The sequence below is a fragment of the Drosophila obscura genome, unplaced genomic scaffold, assembly GCF_018151105.1.
Source record: "Drosophila obscura isolate BZ-5 IFL unplaced genomic scaffold, ASM1815110v1 contig_17, whole genome shotgun sequence".
Lineage (NCBI taxonomy): Eukaryota > Metazoa > Arthropoda > Insecta > Diptera > Drosophilidae > Drosophila > Drosophila obscura.
The window spans coordinates 2,835,065-2,857,023 of NW_024542757.1; the positions used below are offsets into that span (position 1 = coordinate 2,835,065).

The window sequence follows — 21,959 nt, forward strand, 5'->3', positions numbered from 1 at the left end:
GCACCGAAGGACCAGAGCGTACCAGTAGAAACACACGGTGGGGAGTAGTAGGAATCAAAGGACCAGCACGTACAGCACAAACAGTGGAGGATGAGCAGTGGGAAGTGAAAATGAATAAAGTTACGACAATGGATGTCTACTTCCTACAATATGGTAGCTTCAAAGTGCGGTTTTAATTCAAAACTAAAATATTTCAACACAAAAAACGAATTAAAAAGCATAATACATAAATGGAAAATTATATTATATAATAGAAAATGTGTCATTTTAATCCTATTAAATTTTAACAAATGAAACAGCTTTCTTCTGAATATTATTGATTTTGGGTGGGCTTTTCCCAATTAAATACATATTTTCTATACAAAATCTAATTAAAATTACAAAATAAATCGCATTAAACAATTTTAAGCATTTTTGACTCTAATTGGATGGCAAACACATTCAATAAATAATTCTAATAATTTACACATTGTAAATATGATATTTTGTCGTAAATTGTCTCTAATTATTGAGGCCTTGTGGGAGGGGGGGGAGGTGTGAAGTGTGCATATGCATATACGCATATTTAAACTGTTTAAATAAGTTCAAGCATTTCCATTATGAACCTGACCAGACATGCACAGAGATGCAGTCGTTGAGATGCAAGTCCTAAAGTGGCACTAAAAAATGTTGAAGAGACAGAGATAGAGCTGAAGAGCTGAAGAGTTAGAGAGGTAAGAGAGCACAGAGCAGAAAGGGCAGACGAATAGAGAGCAGAGGAAGTCTTCACAAAAGTGCAGTTTGTTTACATAAGAATGGGAAGGAAGATGCAGGAGGAAGTAAGAAAGGCAAACCTTTGGCACTACTATAAAATTAAGATTAAAAGCTGCAGCTGTAAATGAGTCTCAAGCTGCTCAACCCGCTCTCTCACTCTCCCGTTCCTGCTTAAATGTATTTGTCTAAGGTAAAAGAGCAGAGCAGAGCATCTCTGTGTTTGCTAGCGGTGCGCCTCACGACAGAGACAGACGAGAGATATGGATGGTGAGGGAGACAAACAAATAGTGTAGGGGGTCGGTCTGTTTCTGCTTCTTTTCCTTTATGATTCGCTCCCCACTGCTGCTCATTTTTACACGTTATATACCCTTTCAGAGAGTATTAGGATTCGACAAGATATTTGGAATCATAACAAAACACAGCTCAGACGATGGTACCATCAAGATATCATATATAAATATATCTTCAATGTACAATATTCGATTCAAATTAAGGTATTTCCTAAAAAAAACTTGTTCAATTTGGTTCTGCAAGGGTACTGATAACTTCGGCAAGCCCTCATTCCCTTTTGTGTCCAGCCATTGTCCATTGGATTAGCTGGAGGATCCCTTTGTGACTGCGCGAGGAAATTAAAAATCTTTCTTTTCCTCCGCAACACACACACAAAGCAAACAACAGACAAATTGAAACAAAGCACAATTTTAATTTTCTACAATGGACAAAACAAAAAAATGAAACAAACACAACAAAAACAGCAACAAATAGGGGCAACGAAAATGAGACCAAGATAGATAGAATACGGGGGTGGCTAGGGGGAGATGTGCAGCTAGTTTCCGTTGTCGACCTTTTCCTAAAATATGACAGAAAATCCAACCCAATCCCAACTCAGCGCCTAAGCAAATTGAGGCCAGAAAATGTCAAGGGTCAGCCACAGACCGAGATAGAAACTAATCATTATGTTTAGTTTAGTTTGAATCGAATTTCAACCGCAACGACTTTGAGGCAATTTCAAATCCAGCTCCGCAGTTTGATAACCTTTCAAACTATGTATGTATGTATATGTGTTCCCCAACTCTAAGCTAACAAATTGCCCTATCAGCTGTATTGCAATCGGTATTTTTGTTCAGGACACAAGCTTCACAAATGTTTTGCTATCATCTAATTACAGATATTTTCTGAAATGTCAGTAGTTAAGAGATCAAATCCCTCTTGAAACCACATACGAGTCAGTGGGACTCTATTTGCCAATATCTGTATTTAAAGATAGCTCTAATCTCTATTTACATACAAAATTTGCAAATGTACAATGTAGTACATGTGTATGTAAAATGATTTTAATCATGTTTAGCCATCAACCAATAACAAAATATTTTACCCATCAGAACTTCATTCGATTCATTCCGCTTGGATGATTAAATCTTTGTTAGTTCTCCCTTAAAACTGATTCTCGAAAAACCTAGAAAGTTATTAAAAACTTTCACATAGTCATCAAAATAAAAGACAATTAGTAGAGCGAGCAGAATGAAAAAATATATATGTACATATGTATACAAAAAATGCGGGCGCCTGCACAACAGCAACAAAAATAAGAGGTTTTTCAATTTTTCCCTGTCCATCATCCACCATACAGGATACGTTGGCCACTCTCCTTTGAAAAAAATCGGCAATGCAGTTCGAAACAGAAATATAAATATTATTTTTTTCGTTTTTCGATTTTTCCATGTAGAGGAAAATGATTAACAAAGATTGATGAAAAGCGAAGGGAGTGGCCACTGGTGGGGGTTGGCCTCTTTACTTTTTTTCCCCTGGATTTGGTGGTGACTTTTTGACTTTTGTATCGCGAGTTTGGGACCGGGCTGGGCTGGCTTTAGAAAGAGCTCTCCAGAAATATGTATACTACTATGTCGCCAAAAAAAAGGGTGTCATTTGCAGCAGGGTCTATAGAAAAATTCGCGGAAGGCATTTGAGAGATTGCCTGCATTGGAACTCAAAATTTAAGAATTTAATCTCCGCAAAACTTTTATGTTTGGAAAATAGATTTAGTTTTAGTAAAAGTCTCCTTTGAGTAAGTTTCTATACAGAGTTTTTGTAGCTACCAAATATTTGACAAAATAAAGTTCTTTTTCGACAACAGCTTTGGGTTAATTGATTTCCGAGTTGTACGCAGCGTATTTTAACCATTCTGAAAACCATTTTTCAACATTTTCGCATCAGGCAGAAAAATTCCCTCAAAAGCAATATATGATATATTTATTCGTATAAATGATATAATTTTACTTTTCCTTTTCTTTTTGATTTATTGCACTTCGGAAATATCAATGTTGTCAATCATTTGTCAATTTGGCACTCCATCAATTCCAGATTGTTGTTTTTTTATCTGCATCTGTATCTGCGACACATTCCATGCTGTTGTTTTTTTATGCAATTTCAGGTCATGTAATAGATCTCTGATATAAATTTCAAGCACACACTACGAGTATGTGTGTATGTGCAATACATATACAAAGGTAAATACATATATTAATGGGAGAGCATGAAAATTGAAATTGAAATTCATTCGACCCGACGACCATCAACAAGGGAGGTGGGGCCAGGCGAGCCAGGGCACGGCTGCGGCATATATCCATAAATTCAGATATAGATTCAGATCCACAGCGTATGTAAGGGGAGATGCTTTAATTAAATTGAAAAATTGTTCGCCAGGGCGAAAATTACACAAATCATCATCATGGGGGGGTCTCTCTGGCCCTGGAAGGGGGAGTGGAAAAAAATGGCGAAAATGGATGGCAACATTTTATTGTTTTATTGCTTTTACTTGTTCCATGTTTTCCCCCCTTCAGTATTTATTGCTTTATTATTTTTCACAATTATCAAATTTAATTGAAAAGCCTGAACTTTTTGCTGCTTTCTTTCAGAGGATCCTATTTTTTTTATAAAGCCAAAGGGAAGTTTTCATAAATTAATCCAATTTGATTGATGAGGTAACGTGGAGTAGAATTGATTTTTAATTGAAGGTGTTTCTGAAAGAGATTTAGCTGTGGTGTAAATTGATTTCAATTCAGTTTTTGGAGTGTCGCAAAAGGAGGCTAGGAAAATTTCTGACCAAAGTTCTCCCAGCGGATAAGTTTCCCTTGAAAAAGCTGGAAAATTGCTGCATTTACGACTTTCCTCCATCGTCTTTTGAGACTATGAGAAACACTGAATTTTCTAGTTAGTAGGGGAGCGCCACAAAATGAAAAACTTTTGCTAATCATTCAACCCAAAGCGATCTCTCCGTGCCCGACTCCCCCCTCCTTCATCATATGGCTGACAAAAAGTGGCTTGAAACAGTCTGCGCTAAAAGTTTGCACATTAAAATTGGCGCTAAAACTAACAAACTTTGTCAGCGCGCGTAAAGAGAAACAAAAATCCCTCTTCACATCTTTCGATGCTGCTCTTCTCCCACATAACGCGCTCGAAAACTTCTCAAAATTAACTAAAGGGGAAATGGAACCTAGGACGAGGTCCTGACCCCCTATGTGTGGGGAATTTTTGCTGATTTATAGCGCAAAACATTTTAATTAGTTTAATTTTAGCTTAGGCCTCTTCCTTCCTGCGTTTGAAAAACATTTGCATAGAAATTTAATTAAAATAACGTTTATGTGCTGGTGTTGGTGAAGGTCGAATGCCCGGGCACTGACAAAAGAGGGCCGAATCTATGAGAGAGAAATGTTACTGATGTATGTATGTATCTATATGTGTAGGATGAGATTGGGATAGGTCCAGGCACTGCATGGGCACTAAAGTTCATATATATGTGCATACATACATACATACATATGTACAATGTATATCCATAGCATGGATTCGAATTCAATTTGCAGACCCATGTCTCGTTGTCTTTCCTCAGACGGTTTCCCATTCCATTGTGGGATGCTCATATTTCATGCCTCGGCTGTTCCGTTCTCATTTCATAGCGTTCCAGAGCGCGCGTGTCTCACTGATAAGCATCTCTCTTTCTCTCTCCCTCTCTTTACCCACAAAATTGGACAATGCCATAAATTAGAGAACCAAATAGCGCTGCATCAACGGTTATTGCAGACATGTTTCGACATGAGTTTTGTGGAGTGGGTATATTGATGACTGTGTTTTGGCATGGCTGTGATTAGCCAAAGAGAGCGATAGAGAAAGAGGGTTAAGAGTAACGGAAAGGAAAGCGTTGGGGAGGGATCTGTGGGTAGTCGAAAGGAAGTAGTTACACACTCCAAATGGACCCCCGCCAAAGAAACCAAACAATAGGCATGTAGGGGAGGAGCGGCGGGCCTTGGGTAGAGCGAAATGAGAAGTGGAAGTAATTTGCAAAAACGGCTAAAGCTCTCTGCTTATAATAACAGACGCAGCGGCGACAGCAGAAAACAACACCAGCAGCACCAGCAGCAGCAGCAGCAACGACAGCAGAAGCCTGGCGCAAACAAAGGAAGCGGAAAAAATTACAGCACAAAAAGCAACAAGAAAAGCAACAACAGAAACCATCATCAACAGCAGCAGCAGCATCAGAAGCAGCAGCAGCAGCAGCGTAGCCACACCGAGTGCACAAAGGTAGACAAATATGCAAAGCAACAAAAAAAAAGAAAGAGAGAGTGTGAGTGTGAGTATGAGAGAGAATGGATTCTAGATAGCTGCAATTTCAGGTAGAGCACCGACTACTGTACTCCCTGTATCGGTTAACATAGCAGAAGCATACGACAGAGATGATAACAGAGATGATCAGCAGCATGAAAAAAATATTACCAGATGCAATAAGTGTAACGTGCTGCAGATCATAGTAAACGAATATCGAATGTCACTTAATTGTCTCGATATGCTTTACATATCTTCAAGCTGTTAGAAACTTTCTCCTAGTCGAGCATACAGCTAGAGAAAAGGGAAAGAACAAGCAAACTACAGCATACGATTACGGCAGAGCAACTCCCTGTCTCTTTCACCGCACCAATGGGCCACATACAGGGGACAAAGTGCACTTCAAACAAAATGTCGCCCACATGGAAGCGTGCGATTTGCCGCAATTGCGTATCATTAATTTGCGTTTTGCCTGCCTGCGCTGCTCCTCCACCTCACACCAACACACATATGTATTCTACCCCCTTGCCACTCTGTTTGTACTACTGCTGCTGCTGCTGATGCCTGTCGTCATACGGTTAAATTACTTTATAAAATGCAATACCAGGAGCATAGAGAGAGAGAGAGTAGAGATGATAAATTGTCAACGGTTTATGCGTGGGCAGGCAGCACTGCATTTTGTGGCAACTTGTTATACTCCATGAATACAATACATGAATAGTACGTACTGTATAGAGTACGAGAACTTTCTAATCACAAAGTCAAAGTGCGTATAAACCACTGCAAATTTGTAACAGAGATCCTAAGCAGGGTAGAAGGATTGGTTTGGCTTTGTGGTTTTATTGTTACATGACTACTATAACATTTAAAACATACGCCTTCCCCTGCCTCTCACAGTTCTCCTCACTTTTCTTCCTGCAAAAAACCCCATTTAAATTCTCTTTCAATATTCGAATCTGCTCAGTAACGGCAGCAACACTTCAACGTCGAGGGCTGACCATATACAGGGATTGAACGAGAGAAGTTGTTGCAGTTTCTGTTATAACAGAATTTTGTTGTGTTGTGTGCGTGTGAGAGCTTTAGCATTATGCGGCACCCATATGCTAACTGTGGGAGGGTGTAGGGGTGTGTATGTACGTGTGACGATTTATTGTGGTTTGTTAAAGCTCATTAAAGAGCGGAGGATAAAGTTTGAACGAGTAGAAAACGAATTGAAACTACTCTAATACAGTGGAACTTTTTTAATTTGAGCTCCTATTAGATCTCGTGTATTTCCATTAGGATAATCATCATATACATTCATAATATACACTACCACTGTTATTATTAAGTGTATTTAAAAATTTAGAAATATGCTTTCCATTGCTTCGTTAAGCCCCCGGCGGGCACCACTTCACAAAGAAAACCTTTTTGACCTCAAGTAAGCCACTTACTCAATTCCCTACCATTTCTGGCCCTGGGGTAAATGGCAATTATAAAATATATTTTCATTACGATAATGAACCAAATAATTATGCCAAAAGTATGCAACGGGCGGAGGAAAAGCGTCGAAAGATGGGGAACGAGTAGGGAGAGAAAGAGAAAGAGGGGGAAGGTGCACTTGAGATGCTCGTTGAGCTTGTAGCTCTCTTGGTACAACTATTCCATGCTCATTGCTAATTAAAACTAAATTGAGTGGCGCACACACACACAGAGTCAGCTTATTACTCTGCTAAATTTGTATGTATGTGTGTGTGTGTGCAAACCGCAGTTTAGTGGGTGGGTTCTGTGGCTATGGCTGTACTATGGATTAATGCAAATAGAAATGGAAACAGCAAATTCATGTTTGTTATTTCATGTGTGTCAAACGTTTGAAATATGTATATATACATATGTATGTACAATGTAAATGATTTAATTTAAAATAAATAAAATGTTTCTCTAGCAGCACGGGCTGAGAGGGGCAAAGGGGTGGAGAACATGTGTAGGAATAAGCTCATTAAAAATCGAAAGAATAAACACGAAATTAAGCAATTTTAATTAAAATAATCTCTAAGCTCTAAAGTGGCAACACAAGTTTTCATACCCCACATACGACTCAAGTTTCCATTGGCACAAAGAACATCGCTTACATCTCTTTTGAATATATGTATGTATGAATGCATGTGTGTGTGTGTAGATATTTATCTCAGTGTACAGCCTCCGCCATTCTCCTTCTGTATGCTATGGGGAGGAGACACACACACTCATAATGAATTTTTAATTGCCACATAATTATTTCCATGCTTTCAATTGAAATGTTTTGCTCAAAAGGCAAGCAGTGAGCGAAATGAATGATGGAAACATGAGATGCAATAATGAATCAAATGGAACTGTGTGGGGAACGAATAATAGATAAATACATCATCATATTGTAGGCATGACAGAGTATCAAACGAACTGAAAGTAAATATTTTAAGGGAATCTGTAAAGTCCTTTGCTTTAACAAAGTATTCTAAAGTTGAACAGAGATTTTCGAGTTCAACTCTTAATTTCAGGTTGAATCAAGGCAGAATTCGGGATGATGACAAAATGAATTCGTTGCTGGCTGTCCCCCCGTCCTGCCCATGACCATATTGGGCACTTCGTCTAGACTGACTTCTGCTGGTGTCTTTGTTCAGCGAACCGAACCGGTCTCTGGTCCCCATCTCGGTCGTGCGTCATGCCAAACCAGACGGACCATAAATGTATTTTGTACTACAACAGCAGAATTATAGAACTACTAGTACAATAAAGACAGCAGCACACACAGCAGCAACAGCAGCAGCAGTCAAGGCATGCATTGAGCAACAACAACAATAAATTGTACAATAAATCAATAGCAACAAAAAAGAGACATGCATAAAAAACGTCCATAACGGAGAAACGAAACGTAAAGAAGCGCATTGCTCCCGGGTGCATTGGGGGGAGAATATAACATGAGCAGCTTAAGTAGTATAGGGATGAGATGAAAACTTATAGAATGGGGTGCACTCGATTATTCTTCAATCATAATAGGAAATTCTATAAACTAAATGGTGCTTTATCCGATTTACCAACATTTTTTATTTCACTAGGAAAAAGTGTATCTAATTGGAGTGGAAACAATAATACATTGTATTAAAGTACAGTATCTTCTTCCTTTTAGTAAAGGATATTTTTTCCCACAATTGAAGCACAAATCCTGTAAATCTTGAAGGGTATTAAAGCCTCGCAGCTTGGCTTCTTCTTTGTACGTCTGTACTCCTGGCTGATACTTGCCTTTCTACTCCACACATACATATGTACATACAAGCCGGCCGGCCGGCTTGGCCTCTGGTTGTCTGGTTGTACCCTTGCAGAATGTACATACTCTGATTTAAACCGGATGTTTGCATGCTTATATTATTTAGTATAATTTCGGACTATATAATATATATACTTTGTTCTCTATGATTCACTTCTTATATACATACGTTATACAAAGTACAAGTAAACAAGTATATGTATCATACATTTCTGTATGGTAGGTATGCTGCGATGGATGGATCGATGGATCCGCAAGGGTATCAAATGCTTCGACTTCCGAAGGCTAAGCCTTCCTCTCTTGTCCAGTTTGTTTTGGGCTCTGTTCCATTTGCTTTTGCCTTTGCACTGCCTGTGTTTGGCCCCAGCGAAGGCAAATTGTTTCATTTTTCTGCCTCTCTCTCCTTCTTCTTCCTTTTTTTTCTATCTTGGCTTCAGGTTTGGTCTGGGGGCCGCTAGCCTTAGGCAGGTGTGACTTATGTGTTGGTATGAGTCTCTGTTTGAGTTAAGGTCTCTCCCCCCTCTCTATGTGCGTATGCCACACTGCGTGTATGTACGTGTGTATGTTTGTTTGTTTGTATATTTGTGTAACCCACCTCACAAACTTGTTTGTTGTTGTTGTTACTTAATCGTCTGTGGACAGGTTATCGTTTGCTCTTGAACTTGAGGCGAGCGCCATAGCAGGGCAGAGGAGGTAAGGGCAAACATTCAAACAAACAAACAAAACTGAAGGTGGAACTTGACCAGAGACAGAGACAGAAACGGAGCCGGAGATGGACAGGAAAAGAAAAAACAAATTGTTTAAGGTGACGAGGGACTTTTTTCATTGGTGTGGCCCACTACTTCCTGTCGTAGTTTGTGATTGATTGTAAGAACCGAACCCTGCAATAAATACCATTTATAGTTTCACGGATTTCCCACACAGCATTCGCTGCTTACTGTCCTTACCGTTTCTCAATTAAGGCCACCTTTTCTCACTTCTCTCTTCACAATCGACCTCCCTTTTGGCCATTTAACGCGGACAGCAATTATTAAAACAGAGCCATTGGCGACATGATAAACGATTTCCGCAATATTTCCGCCTGCACTGGACGGCAGGGCCAAGGGGAGAGTTATAGGGTTGCGTTGGGCCACTCTTCTGTTGACATTCCCCCTTCCCAGCTGTTCCTGCTTTCCCGCGGGCGTGTAACGTTCACTGCGACGCACTTCACTCGAAGGTATATTAATACAAGGTAGAGCCAGAGACTGCACTTGCAGGAGTTGCCTACACAATGAGAGTGGGTGAGTGCAGTGAGAATGGCAAACAAAATGGGCAACTGGGGGAATATAACAAATGCCACCACCTTATACAAACACACCTTGTGTTTTTTTTTTCACAGGGCACAAATTGCGAAACTGTTTAAAAGAGGCTGCGCAAGCATAACGGTCTTGTTTACACACTTCTTGTGCGACAGGGTGTAAGGGGGGATGGGGTGACTGGATGTGGGAGCCATGGTGACAGGAAGGGAGGCAGGCGAAGGCAGAAAACAATTGAAGCGAAACGGAACGGAACAAAAAGGCAAAGGCCGATCAAAAATGCAAATTCCCAGCAACGAGTGTTGAGGCAAAAATGTCTTGGAAAAATGATTTAAAAGGGAATCAAATAAAGTTATTTCGACTTGATTAACAATATGCAAGTGTATTAATTAAACGAATGTTGTTTTTTTTTATTAAATGAAACAACAAAGTAAATGGAAAATATGTCATTGTGATTGAGACTGGGATTTGTCTAGCAGTGCGAACAGCCGTTTCACCTTAACCCTTGGGATTGATCTCCCTCCATCTCACATCATTTGATTATCTCTAAGTTAGTTGCTGCCGCATCTCTCTAACCACTAAATTAAATTATTATAAATTTAATGACTTTATTTTCATACAAATTTTTTTAAATTTCATACCAATTTCATTCCAAATAAATATAAGTTGCTGATAAGAAACCCCAAATCACTTTCAATCTATGCAAAGAAATTAAGATCATTTTATGTGGTAATTGAAACGGAAAAAAATAGCTATGGAATCTTTTCGTGTTAATTTCTTTCACTGTACGCGTGGGCACTGCATTTGCCTTCACTGTTGTCAGGCAGGCAATTTGTTTGATTGATTTCTGTGTTTTATGGGCATTAATCCCCGTTTAAATTGCGACAAAGTTGCGCCTCAAATGAGGAAATGCTTACTTTAATTTTATTTATTTTTTTTTTACGATTCTCCCCGCTCTGATTGTCTGTCTCAACAAGCGAGGGAGACTCTTGTATGGAGACGTGGGACCCCTCCGGTCATGGATCATGTGCATGCATAATAGGAGGCAGATGCCGCGCCCCGTGACCCCCCTTAAAGTCAAGAGGACAGCTTACATAATTTATTAAAATTTATTTGTTGCTGCTGTGCAAATATTCTAAGGCATTTTATGGCCATGAGTGGTTTATGATTTATGCGGAGACTCCTCCAATTATGATTTTTGATCTTTTTATACCCTTGCAGAGGGTATCGTGGATCGGCTGGACTTTAGTTGAACGTTTAGAAAGCGTTGTAAAAGTGCCCATGGACAAGGGTAATTTTCCCCATCATGGGGCTGAATGGGCTAGGCACTCTCCTCGAAGTTTCTTCCATTTTCCATGTAGCGCAAATATTTTTATTTATTTTTTTTTTGTTCCTGTTGCAAGTACAGTACATACCACATTCCACACAAATCCACAAAAATTGTTTGCATTTTCTTTGTTTTTCTTGTTTTGTTTATTTGCGTGGTATTTTTTTGTGGAAACAAGAAAAACAAAGAATTTGCATAACAAAGTGAATGCTCGCGGGGCGAGTCGTAAAGAGAGAGAGAGAGAGGTAGAGAGAAATTTGTAGGGACACTCAGACAGAGAGACGCTGGTGTTATTTTTGGCATAGCCATGAAAGTGTGTGAGTGTGAGGGAGATGCCCTACCAGGTTAATGCACCGCAGATTAAAAACAATTAACACGAGAGCGACAGGGAGACAAAAAGAGTCAGACGAATTTTTAAGAGAATGAGAGATAAAGCACGTTCTTACCTTTCTCCGCCAAGGGTTTCTTCGTGGAGGACTCCTGTTGCTGCTCCTGCAATTTACTGCTATCCACAACGACGGCGACGAACATGCAGCAGCACAACAACAACAACACCCACACATTCGCTGTCGCCGGCATCTTGCCGCACTGCTCTTCACGCTTCTCCGCGCTGCTGATGCCGCTGCTGCTTGTGCTGCTGTCTTTCCGTTTCTTTTACTATTTCTTTCTTCTTTGTGTCACAAACAAATACCCTTACAACTCGCTCAGCCGGTAATAGCACTTTTCGTTAACCTTTTTATTCAGATTTTCATATAACTTTGCATTTTTGTGGCAGTGTCGCACGTTTTTGTTTACTTCTTTCGCTCCCTCCGGCGAACCACACTTACGCACACACACACACACGCGCGCGGAGTTGAGGGAAAGGAAACTTCCTCAATTAACTAGATATGTATTTGATTACACGAATAACAAACACTTTAATTTACCTATCACACCTCTCGCACAGGCTTTTATTCGAATTATTATTATTTCACATAGTTTTGGCGTCGGCATTCGAATCTTTGTTTAATTTTCACAACGATGCGCGACGTGACCGCGCTGGACCAATATTTTTTTCACTCAATTTTTTGTTTGTTTGCGGCGAGCCAGAGAACAGGACTCGAGAGAGCGCTGCTCAGTTTTGCGTTACACTATGAGTTTTTGAGTGGTTTTGTTTGATGTTAATTTTCTTCTTTTTGTTGGATGCGATTATTAAATTTTTAACTTTATATGGTATTATATTATTATTCGATTTTTTAAGGATATTGTTTACCTTATAAATTCAAATATTTTAAATATTTTGGAAATAACTGAGTGCAAGGTGTGCTAGGACAACGAGGTAACGAGCACAGACAAATTTCAATTTTGATTTGGCGCCTAGCTGTTTTAGCCATTATTTTATGATAAAATACTACATATTTTTAAGAATTAAACAAAAATGTGGTTAAAATAGCATACCCAGTATGAAATATACGACCCTACCCACTTTTTTTTGCCCCAAATCTGCTCAGCTGGTCTGGCCTGGCGCCTTTTGTCAAGTTTTGATTTTTCAAAATTTCTCTTTAAAGTTTAAACCAATTTGGCAGTAAGTACACTCCGTTAGGAGAGTAAAACATAATTCTACTCGTTAATTAATAGTTAACGTGGTTGGTTTACTTGCAAGATGTTTCGCCAATTAAAGGTAAGCGGCTAAAATGCATCGCCGGTTGCATAACAATGCATTTTCCCCATTTTCTATTTTGGTTTGCAGCTGACGTTGAATATTTCCCGATGGATTTTCGCGCCCTGGCAGCGCCAAGCATCCACCACCAGCCAGGAGCCGCCCTTCCTGGCCCCCATTAGCGATGTGATTGTGGACTACGAGGATCCGGACTACTTGCCGTTGCCGGAGTACCCGGCGCGTCCCAACGAGCCCCTGGAGACACGCAAGCAGCGGTGAGTGGGAAAAGGACACACTCCATAGTGTTCATTACTTAGTTCTACCGCCAATTCGTAGTTTGATCTATCAATCGCGTAAACGTGGAATGCTGGAGAACGATCTACTGTTGAGCACCTTTGCAGCCAAGTATCTGAAGGGGTTTAGTGCCGAGCAGACGGCCATCTACGACCAGTTGATCAACGGGGTCAGCAACGACTGGGACATCTACTACTGGGCCACCGATGTGAAACCCACGCCCGACGAATACAACACGGAGATCATGCAGCTGCTCAAGGAGCACGTGAAGAATGCCGAGCGTGTCACGCGCTTACGTCAGCCAGATCTGACTTAGTGAGGGGCGCATGTAATGTCCTTCCTCCTCCACAGGGGAAAACATGACCCTGGCCAGCTGACACGCGACTTGCCCTGGGCCATGGTTTCCCCCCATAGAATCCTCTTAGTTTTAAGGATTATAAATTATTTATGCAGTTGATTACACAACAAATTTTAGCACTTTGATGCTTAAGCAATAATCCCTGGCATTTCTTATCCCTGCTAGCACCTCTCGAAAACCTTGTAGAGCGAGGGCAGATTGGTGAGCTCGTAGATCTGTTGCCGGAGACGCGCCGGAGGCAGCAGGTACTTTTTCAGAGCTGGAAAGAGCACGTGCTCCGTGTGCCAGTGCTGGTGACCCGACGACTCGTCTTCCCGCCAATCCTGCTGGGCATAGAAACGGGCTGTTTCGCGGCAAAAGGTCTCAAAGCACTTGGCCTCCTGCTCCCAGTCCACCTCGGTGGCCAGGCGCAGCAAGTAGACAGGCAGATGTGTGGCACTGGGCTTGTGCCGCGCCACCAGGCTGGGCAGTGACTCGAGTAATCCCTCCTCGGATATGCGCAGACCGAAATACTCCTTCATTATGGGAGCCTTCTGCTGTAGAATCTGGGCGGCGCTGGCGGCCAGTTCGGCCTTGTCCCCATCCTCGGGCGTCCAGCCAGCCGCCTCGCTGTCCAGCGCAATCACTAGGAGCTCCTGCAGCGATAGCGGCGGCATCACACTGATCTCGGAGCAGTTCTGGAACTCATACACCAATCTCTGGTAGAACAGCTCCTCGCTGAAGGCTCGGCTGTTGCACAGGTAGAGGCGCGTCTCGTGCTGGAACAGAGCTCGACGCTCGTCCACACAGCCCACGTAGACCAGATTTTTGAGGATGCTCCTCAGCTGAATGTTGCACTGTCGCTCCACGCTCTGTCGCATGTCCAGGACGCTGCTCAGGCGCACCTCGCGCGCCTTGCGGGCCGCTATCAGGCGAAAGCTCTCCTCCTGTGAGCAACTCGTTTCGCTGGCCGTCTCCTGGGATGCGGCTGTATCATTGCCCGAGGAGTTGGCGGACAGTCCAGAGTCGCTCTTCTTGAGCGGGGCCAGGAACTTGTCCAACTTTTGTTCGCTGGAATCGGTGCGAATGAGCTCCTTGGGATAGATGCGCTGCGTCTTGTCCACCGACTGCGTTTCGTCCAGCTCCGAGGCTCCCGGCAACTTGAGCTGCTTGTAGAAGGTTCTGGTGGCATTGCTGCCCAGGAGTTGGGCCTCCACCTGCTCCTTGAGCCGCTCGACGATCTCGTCCTGGTAGAGAAAGTGCACCTCGTGCTTGGTGGGGTGCACATTTACGTCCAGATTATGGGGCGGCAGCTTCAGGCTCATGTACACAAAGGGATGATGGCCACGCGGCAAATATGTGGCATACACAGCATCCACGGCACACTTGAGGGCTGCAAGGGAAGGAGTCAAATCCACATTAAATAGCCAGGAAATGGGCAATGCGGAGCTACCCACCTGGCGACTCGACGAGCCGCTGATTGATGAACAGCAGCATCTGGCTCCGCTTGGCCGAGTAGTTGACTTGGGTCAGCAGACACTCCACCTCGAACTTGAACATCTCATCCTTGTGGGTGAACTGCAGCAGCTCCTTGGAGATGCCAGCCCCATAGATGATCCTGATGTTCTCCGACCGCGAACTGGCCACAGGCGTCTTCAGCGAGGGCTGCGCCTCGCCCTGTTTGCGTAGGGTGAAGCCCACCTGGGGATTGTGCACCGCATACTTTGCCAGGACATCGGATAGCTTCTGGAACTCGTCCGCTGGCGACTTGAGGGCCTGCCGCCGCTGCGGCATGTTGTAGAACAGATCCTCGATGGTGATGATGGTGCCCTGGTTGCCGGCACACGGTTTGGCCTGGCCCTGCAGCCGGCCATCGGCGTAGGTGGCCTTGTAGCCGCAGCGCTCCTGGGCCGTCTTGGTTTGGATCGTCAGGTGGGCCACATGACTGATGCTCGCCAGCGCCTCGCCACGAAAGCCGAAGGTAGCGATCTGCGAGAGATCCTCGAATTTGGCCAGCTTGGAGGTGGTGAAACGTTCGCAGACTATTGCCAAGTCCTCTCTGCGTATGCCGGTGCCGTTGTCCTGGATCTGCATCAGCTTCAGGCCGCCAGACTTGACATGCACCTGGATGTGACTCGATTTGGCGTCCAAACTATTCTCCAGCAGCTCCTTCAGCGCGTTGGCCGGACGCTGGATGATTTCGCCAGCAGCAATGCGATTGACCACCACCTCGTCCAGCTTCCGGATGACTCCCGGCTCCAGATCTACTTGCATGACTATACAGATCTGTACATGCGGTAAACAATTAACAGGGTTTGTTTTGTTTATAAAAAAAGCGGTGGCGGGAAATGTTTGTGTACAATGTGATTCACAGTGTGACCGAGTATTCACCGTTAAATATACCGTCTAACCCTCAGAAATATACTGAACAAATTGATTAAATATACCATTATATACCAAATGTTATTTATACAAAGTTCTTCAGTGTTGTAAAGCATCCAAGTCTTTCCTGCAACATCTCTTCCCTCCAATCAATTTTAAATCTAAATTTTCAAACAAATTTAATCAATTCATTATTAACGCATTTAAACTTATCAACTTCATATAACACTTGGTTGGTTTGCTACTTCTTAACCTACAAACTATTTTGATTTGAGAGAACACAAGCGAATTATCAAAATTCCATGAGGAACAACGTTATTTGTACTGTAAAAAGCGTTTCGGGGAATTCTACAAGCCGAACCACTTGCATTTGAGGCAGATAAATACTGAGATGCCCAGTATAATGGTTGTGTACTTAAAGTAGCGCCGCACTGTTGTGCGCTTCCGCTCGGCCAGAATCTCATCGTAGTCGATGTGCAGCGGATTCTTCGCCGGACTGAACGAACCAAGCTGTGGGCATGGGAAGAACTAAGGATTAGTGTCGGAATATAGGGACTCTATGGCGCACGCTTACATATTTCACGGTCTTGGTTAGGTCGTCGACAGCTCTGCGATATGCCTTGATATTGCTCTTGAGGCTGCCCAACTGCATTGTCGAGGTTTTTCCCAGTTTCCCTGCCTGTAAGTTCTTCTTGACAAAGTCGAGTGAAGCCTGAATGATGACCAACTGTTGCATATGGTTGGCGGCGATCATGAGTATCTCATAGAAGCTAAAAGGCAGAGAGAGAGAGCATTGTATTCATTTCATGGTTAAGAGAAAGATATCCATTTGTAGGGGACTCACTTGTCCATACCATCCTTCTTCACTCGAGCTATCGACTTGTTGGACCAATGGTGCAGATGAAAGCTGCAAAGGATGATACAATTTAGTTCCACTTAAAGCCAATTTTACACGTGGCTGATGCACTCACTCCAAGATGCCCTTCCTAATCTTGTTGCGTAGCACGGGAAATGGGATGCCCACTTCCTTGAGCGCCTGATCATCCATGACCAGGAATTCGGCCAGTGATGTTCGCGAAATGGCAAAATGCGACAGCTGGTCCTGCATATCGATGGATTGTAGGATGCTGTTCAGCTCTTGAAAGTACTCCGGGCAGTCGGTCTTCAGGAAGATGCGTGGAATGTGGTCCCTCAGCGTGTGGTAGCTCAGGAAATGCGATGGCACCAAGTACGTTTCAACAGTCCGTGGCAGCAGCTCCAGCAGATCATAATAGCCATGAGACTCGGCCGCCTGGGTGGGAGTGTAGCCCTTGTCGTTGGGAATCGTGGCATTGACGCCCGCCTCCACCAGCAGCTTGACAATGTCCGCGTGGTTCTTCTCGATGGCATGAAACAGCCCGGTGCAGCCATGGTTGTCCACGGCGTTCAAGCTGGCGTCTTTGATCATCAGGCGGACGACGTTGGTGTAGCCGTTGCGGCAGGCAAGCATAAACGGAGTCATGCCGAATTTGTTGGACACATTGATGACGGCCCCATGTCGGAGCAGCAGGCGGACCAGCTTCTCCGCCAAGTTCGGATCCTTCTTTTCGCAGTCGCAGGCCTCCATCAATGGCATCTGAGATTCCACCTGCTTGTTGACGCTGGCCGACCGCTTCTCTATCAGGTACTCGGCCAAGTCGTAGTGGCCCTCACGGCAGGCGTGCATCAACAACGTCGGTCCCTCACGGATCGGATCGTTCACCTTGAACCGCAGGGAATCCATTTCCCTGATCACAGTCTCCATGTCGCCATCGAGGACGGCATCGTAGAGCTTCTGATCCGGTGCCACATACGGCTGTGGCTTTGGACGCTTGACCTGCACAATAAAAGCAACTCCAGGTATTCAAACAAACTCCTCGTGGCCACAACAATTCGTGCAAATTACCGTATCCGAAAAGTAGAAGCCATCGTAGCTGCTGTCCGAGTCCGAATCAGAAGGTGGGGGACCATACGCCAAGCTCATTTTATTCTTTTTAGCAAAATTAAATGCAAATTTATTAAAATAACGAAAAAGAACAACAAAAGCGCACCAAATTGGCAAATGAGTGTTGGTCAGCGACAAATGTTTGAGCTTCAATCGGTATTCGACAAACAAGCGCCCTATCGATAAATAAAAGTTTAAATTTTGTAACTGCCTATGTGGATAAAATGTTTTTTATTTTACAAGTTTTACGGCATTGCATCCAACTATTTCTTTTTATCCTTCTTTTGGAAGCGAGGTCCACCAAAGCTCTTTCCCTTGTTGAATTTGTTTTTGCCCGCCTTGTTGGCCAGCTTTACGTTGCTGACCTTCTTCTTGGCCGCAATCTTTGTCATCTTCTTGTGGCGATTAGCCTCGGATCTGTTTTGGGGAGAGATTTGTTAATGGAATGATCTTTAAATACAATTGTATATGTGCTTACCTCAATCGCAATGCTCCGCCCCGACTGACATCGGTCAAATCGTTGGTGAATGCCGATTGAGGGCCGCGTCGCTTGGGTTTGTTGCCCGCCGCATTGGCTCCGTATTTGGGAGGCTCGGTGGCTGCCCCCAGCTTGCCAGGGCGCTTCTTGAGCTTGGACATTTTGGCGCGCACCAACGATACCTTCTCGATCTCTTTCATGGCCCGTTCCTTGGCCATCTGCTCTGGGGTCTTTTTCCTCGGCTCCTCCTTCTTCTTCTTGTGTCGCTTGGCATCCAGCTCCTTGACTGACGGACCATCTTCACCATCGCCGCCGTATTCGGGTCGCTTGCGCTTGCCAGCGTTCGGACCCTGGCCCTTGCCCTTGCCTCTGCCGCCTGCTGGCTTCCCTTCGTCACTTGGGGTCAGTGCGAGTCGGTTCTTTTCATCCTCGCGCTGTTGCTTCGTTTGGAACCAGTCGCGTCTGTCGTTGGTCTGGCCCAAAAGCTTACGCTCTGTTTTGGACAGCTGCTGCTCTGTCTTGGCGAGCTGACGTTCGGCCTGCTCCTCGTCGAGAATGTTTTCTGAATGGAATCAATCAACGATTAGGACCAAGGACAAACAATTATGCGGTTTGTGTACTCACGAATCTCTGGCTCCAGGGCGGTCAGCTTCTTGCGATACTTCTCAATAATCTCCGGTGGAATAATGCGATTCTTGATGGTGCTCTCGGCATTCTTGATAATGTCCTTGACAATCTTGCGCTCCTTTTCACCCGCCAACGAGACGGAGATACCGGCACGACCGGCACGCGCCGTACGGCCCACACGATGGATGTAATGCTCTGTCGTAATGGGCATCACAAAGTTAATGACAGTCTTCACACCCACAATGTCCAGACCACGAGCAGCCACATCTGTGGCGATCAGGACGTCGATCTGCTCTTCCTTGAATTTCTTGAGCGATTCCAAACGCTGTTGCTGGGTTAGATTGCCATGCAGCTCACCGGCCCTTACGCCCAGCAGACCCAACAGGATGTGCAAGCGATGGGCCTGCTTCTTGGTCTGCACAAAGACCATGCAATGGTCGTGGAATGTGCGACATATCAAGCTGGCCAGGATGGGCTCGCGATCTCCCTCCTTGTCCTCGCGTATGCGTATGAATTCCTGCCGCAGATTGTAGGCCACCTGTTGATTGTTGTTGACAAAAACCTTGACGGGCTTTTCCAGCGAGACAGCGGCCAGATCTTTGACCTGCTCGCTCATCGTGGCCGAAAACAGCATGGTCTGGCGTGTCTTGCAGCAGGAATTGATGATCTCCTTCATTTGCTCTGCGAAATATTCGTCCAGCATGCGGTCAGCTTCGTCCAGGATGAGAACCTGCAAAGGAAAAGCAGACAAAAATTATACACGCGGACTATAAAAGTGGAATTTTCATTTAAATTTCTGTGATCAGCCTGCAGCTGCCGCGCAGTTGCAGGTACCAGGGCTATCCGCTTTGCCCAGTGATGAGCTCAGAGCGCAAGGATGGAGATTCATCATAGTAATGAAGGAACTATAAAATATCTGGGAATTAACTCACCTCAATGGAGTCCAGAGTGAAGCTGGGGGTGTTTTTAATGTGATCTATAAGACGTCCAGGAGTGGCTATCACAATATCTGGATTCTGACGCAGCACAGCCTCTTGGGCCTTCACATCCAGGCCACCAATGGCCAATCCCACATCAATGCTTGTGAATTGGCAGAGCTGTTTCGTCACCTGATAGACCTGGGCACCCAGCTCACGGGTGGGCACCAGCACCAGGACACGGGTGATGGCCTTGTTGTTGAGTGGACGATACAGCAGACGCTCCAGTGTGGGCAGCATGTAGGCGGCCGTCTTGCCCGTACCAGTGGCGGCACAACCACAAATGTCCCGGCCCAAGAGGGCAATCGGTATCGTCGAGGACTGAATGGGCGTGGGATAGGTGTAGCCCAGTACGCCGATGGATCTCATAAGGGGACGCGACAGATTCATTTGATAGAAGGAGGTGATTTGCTCGTTGCCCTCCACAGTGTCGTCGAATTGCATTTTTTCGCCCTCATCCTCGTCTTCCTCTTCGGTCTTCTTCTTCTTCTTGTTCTTGGTTAGCTTCTTTTCCCGCAAACGCAGATTATCGTGCTGCAGCTCATCCTCCGAAAGGTCTATCTCATCCTCGTCACTCTGCTCGGCGGCCACCGCTTCGGCTCCACCGCGTTTCTGCAGGCGGGCAGCAATCTTGTCATCGGTCTTTGTGCGTGCCTTCCTCTTGATATACTTCATGAGATCGTCCCAGGTGTCCTGGTTATACTCCTTGACGGAGCCGACAAACTCGAAGCCCTTCTCGAACTCGGTTACCTTCTTGTGACGCAGCTTCGTGGGTTGATACTGCCGCCGGGTGAGAGAAGAGTGTCTCAGTTTTCATTCAAAGCATAAAATATTTCTTTTCTTGTGTTTCTCACCTCCACTTCGGCATCAGAGTCCTCGGATAGATTCTCCACCTCGGCATCATCTTCAATGGTGCCAATCAAGTCCAGATTCTTGGTTGCCCCCATTTTTTTCATGAATTATTTTAAAATTCCAGCGCGTGTTTATAAATTTACAACGCACGTGTGGCACAACCAGCCCAGCCCTGGCGGAATCTATCGGCTGAAATGTCGATATCCTTTGATGTCTCAATTACAAATTTTCTCGGACTTGACTATTAATTTTAATGAGATAATTAGCATTCGACAATACAACAAATTAAAGGTATTGATTATGGATTTAGTTAGGTTTGAATCTGGTATAAATAATTATAAACATCGCTTCGATGTTTCTAGCAGCCCTGGCCCTCAGCTGTTTACCATTTGTTATGAAATTTTGCTTAAATTTCCGAAAAGAAAATGCTGCGTTTGCTAACAAGAACCAGACTCGCAAGGTGAGAAACAACATACTTTAAACCCTAAAGAATTCAGATTAATAGCCAAAAATGTTTCAGGCAGTTGGGCACTGCGACTAGTGCGTCTTCCGGCTCTCCGCGTTTTTATGCCCAGAACTGGGCGAAGGAATCCAAGAAGCCGGAGGAGGGACAGATCAGCAATGAACCCATACAGTTCTTTGGCAGTCAGGCGGCCACCTGGCGAGCACGGGACACCCGCAGTGGAGGTAGCGATGAATCCCTTTGGTACCAGCCCTATGTGATCTCAGCCAGCTTGGCCGTATTTCTACTGTATTTCTGCTGCCTGCGCGAGGAGAGCGACATTGATCAGCGGCTGGAGGGAAATCTGTACGACCATGTGAGCGGCATGGAGGAGGTGCAGCTGACTGTCAACTATAGGTACAACAAGGAGCACGGGCTGGACACCAAAGAGCAGGAGAAGCGACTCATCGAAATTGGTGTCGATATGAAGCAATTGGATGCGAAATTGGCCGCCCAATAGTCTAAGATTTGTTAATTGTATTTTTCATTTCGTTTAGTTCGAAAGATTATTAAATCAGCAACATTTTTAGGGGTTATTTGTGAAATCGTATGTGTTTACAGTACAATTTATTGATTCTTCCAAGTTTACTATCCAGCCGGCTGACTGCGGATGAGCAGTCAAATTGTTGATAAACTCATTTTCCAGTCATC

The 21,959-nt window shown here is 44.2% G+C and overlaps 6 protein-coding genes across 6 annotated transcripts in view; 2 read left to right on the forward strand and 4 right to left on the reverse strand.

The window, feature by feature from the left end:
• The window catches only part of LOC111074315 (prolow-density lipoprotein receptor-related protein 1), a 55,002-nt gene extending 42,664 nt beyond the window's left edge, over window positions 1-12,338 (reverse strand). The window contains exon 1 of the mRNA XM_022367044.2: window positions 11,704-12,338. Coding sequence (XP_022222736.2) covers window positions 11,704-11,836 — 133 coding nt within the window. The 5' untranslated portion in view covers window positions 11,837-12,338. The remainder of the gene's footprint in view (window positions 1-11,703) is intronic.
• A 466-nt stretch (window positions 12,339-12,804) lies between these two features.
• On the forward strand, window positions 12,805-13,647 carry LOC111074253 (succinate dehydrogenase assembly factor 2-A, mitochondrial). Its single transcript, XM_022366976.2, has 3 exons — window positions 12,805-12,917; window positions 12,987-13,171; window positions 13,233-13,647. The coding sequence occupies exons 1-3, from the start codon at window positions 12,900-12,902 to the stop codon at window positions 13,504-13,506; spliced, it is 477 nt and encodes a 158-aa protein (XP_022222668.2). The 5' UTR covers window positions 12,805-12,899; the 3' UTR covers window positions 13,507-13,647.
• LOC111074252 (DNA mismatch repair protein Mlh1) lies at window positions 13,624-15,908 on the reverse strand. The gene is made up of 2 exons (XM_022366975.2): window positions 14,985-15,908; window positions 13,624-14,920 (listed from the first exon to the last, which is right to left on the reverse strand). Exons 1-2 carry the CDS (start codon window positions 15,799-15,801, stop codon window positions 13,710-13,712), a joined length of 2,028 nt encoding a protein of 675 aa, XP_022222667.2. The 5' UTR covers window positions 15,802-15,908; the 3' UTR covers window positions 13,624-13,709.
• Window positions 15,909-16,096: 188 nt separating this feature from the next.
• LOC111074278 lies at window positions 16,097-18,000 on the reverse strand. The gene is made up of 5 exons (XM_022367007.2): window positions 17,834-18,000; window positions 16,881-17,764; window positions 16,754-16,816; window positions 16,484-16,679; window positions 16,097-16,419 (listed from the first exon to the last, which is right to left on the reverse strand). The coding sequence occupies exons 1-5, from the start codon at window positions 17,909-17,911 to the stop codon at window positions 16,258-16,260; spliced, it is 1,383 nt and encodes a 460-aa protein (XP_022222699.1). The 5' UTR covers window positions 17,912-18,000; the 3' UTR covers window positions 16,097-16,257.
• Window positions 18,001-18,068: 68 nt separating this feature from the next.
• On the reverse strand, window positions 18,069-20,976 carry LOC111074277 (probable ATP-dependent RNA helicase DDX27). The gene is made up of 5 exons (XM_022367005.2): window positions 20,809-20,976; window positions 19,910-20,734; window positions 18,975-19,707; window positions 18,351-18,912; window positions 18,069-18,289 (listed from the first exon to the last, which is right to left on the reverse strand). The coding sequence occupies exons 1-5, from the start codon at window positions 20,908-20,910 to the stop codon at window positions 18,136-18,138; spliced, it is 2,376 nt and encodes a 791-aa protein (XP_022222697.2). The 5' UTR covers window positions 20,911-20,976; the 3' UTR covers window positions 18,069-18,135.
• Window positions 20,977-21,168: 192 nt separating this feature from the next.
• Window positions 21,169-21,858, forward strand: LOC111074279. Its single transcript, XM_022367008.2, has 2 exons — window positions 21,169-21,266; window positions 21,327-21,858. Exons 1-2 carry the CDS (start codon window positions 21,232-21,234, stop codon window positions 21,766-21,768), a joined length of 477 nt encoding a protein of 158 aa, XP_022222700.2. The 5' UTR covers window positions 21,169-21,231; the 3' UTR covers window positions 21,769-21,858.
• Window positions 21,859-21,959: the final 101 nt, after the last annotated feature.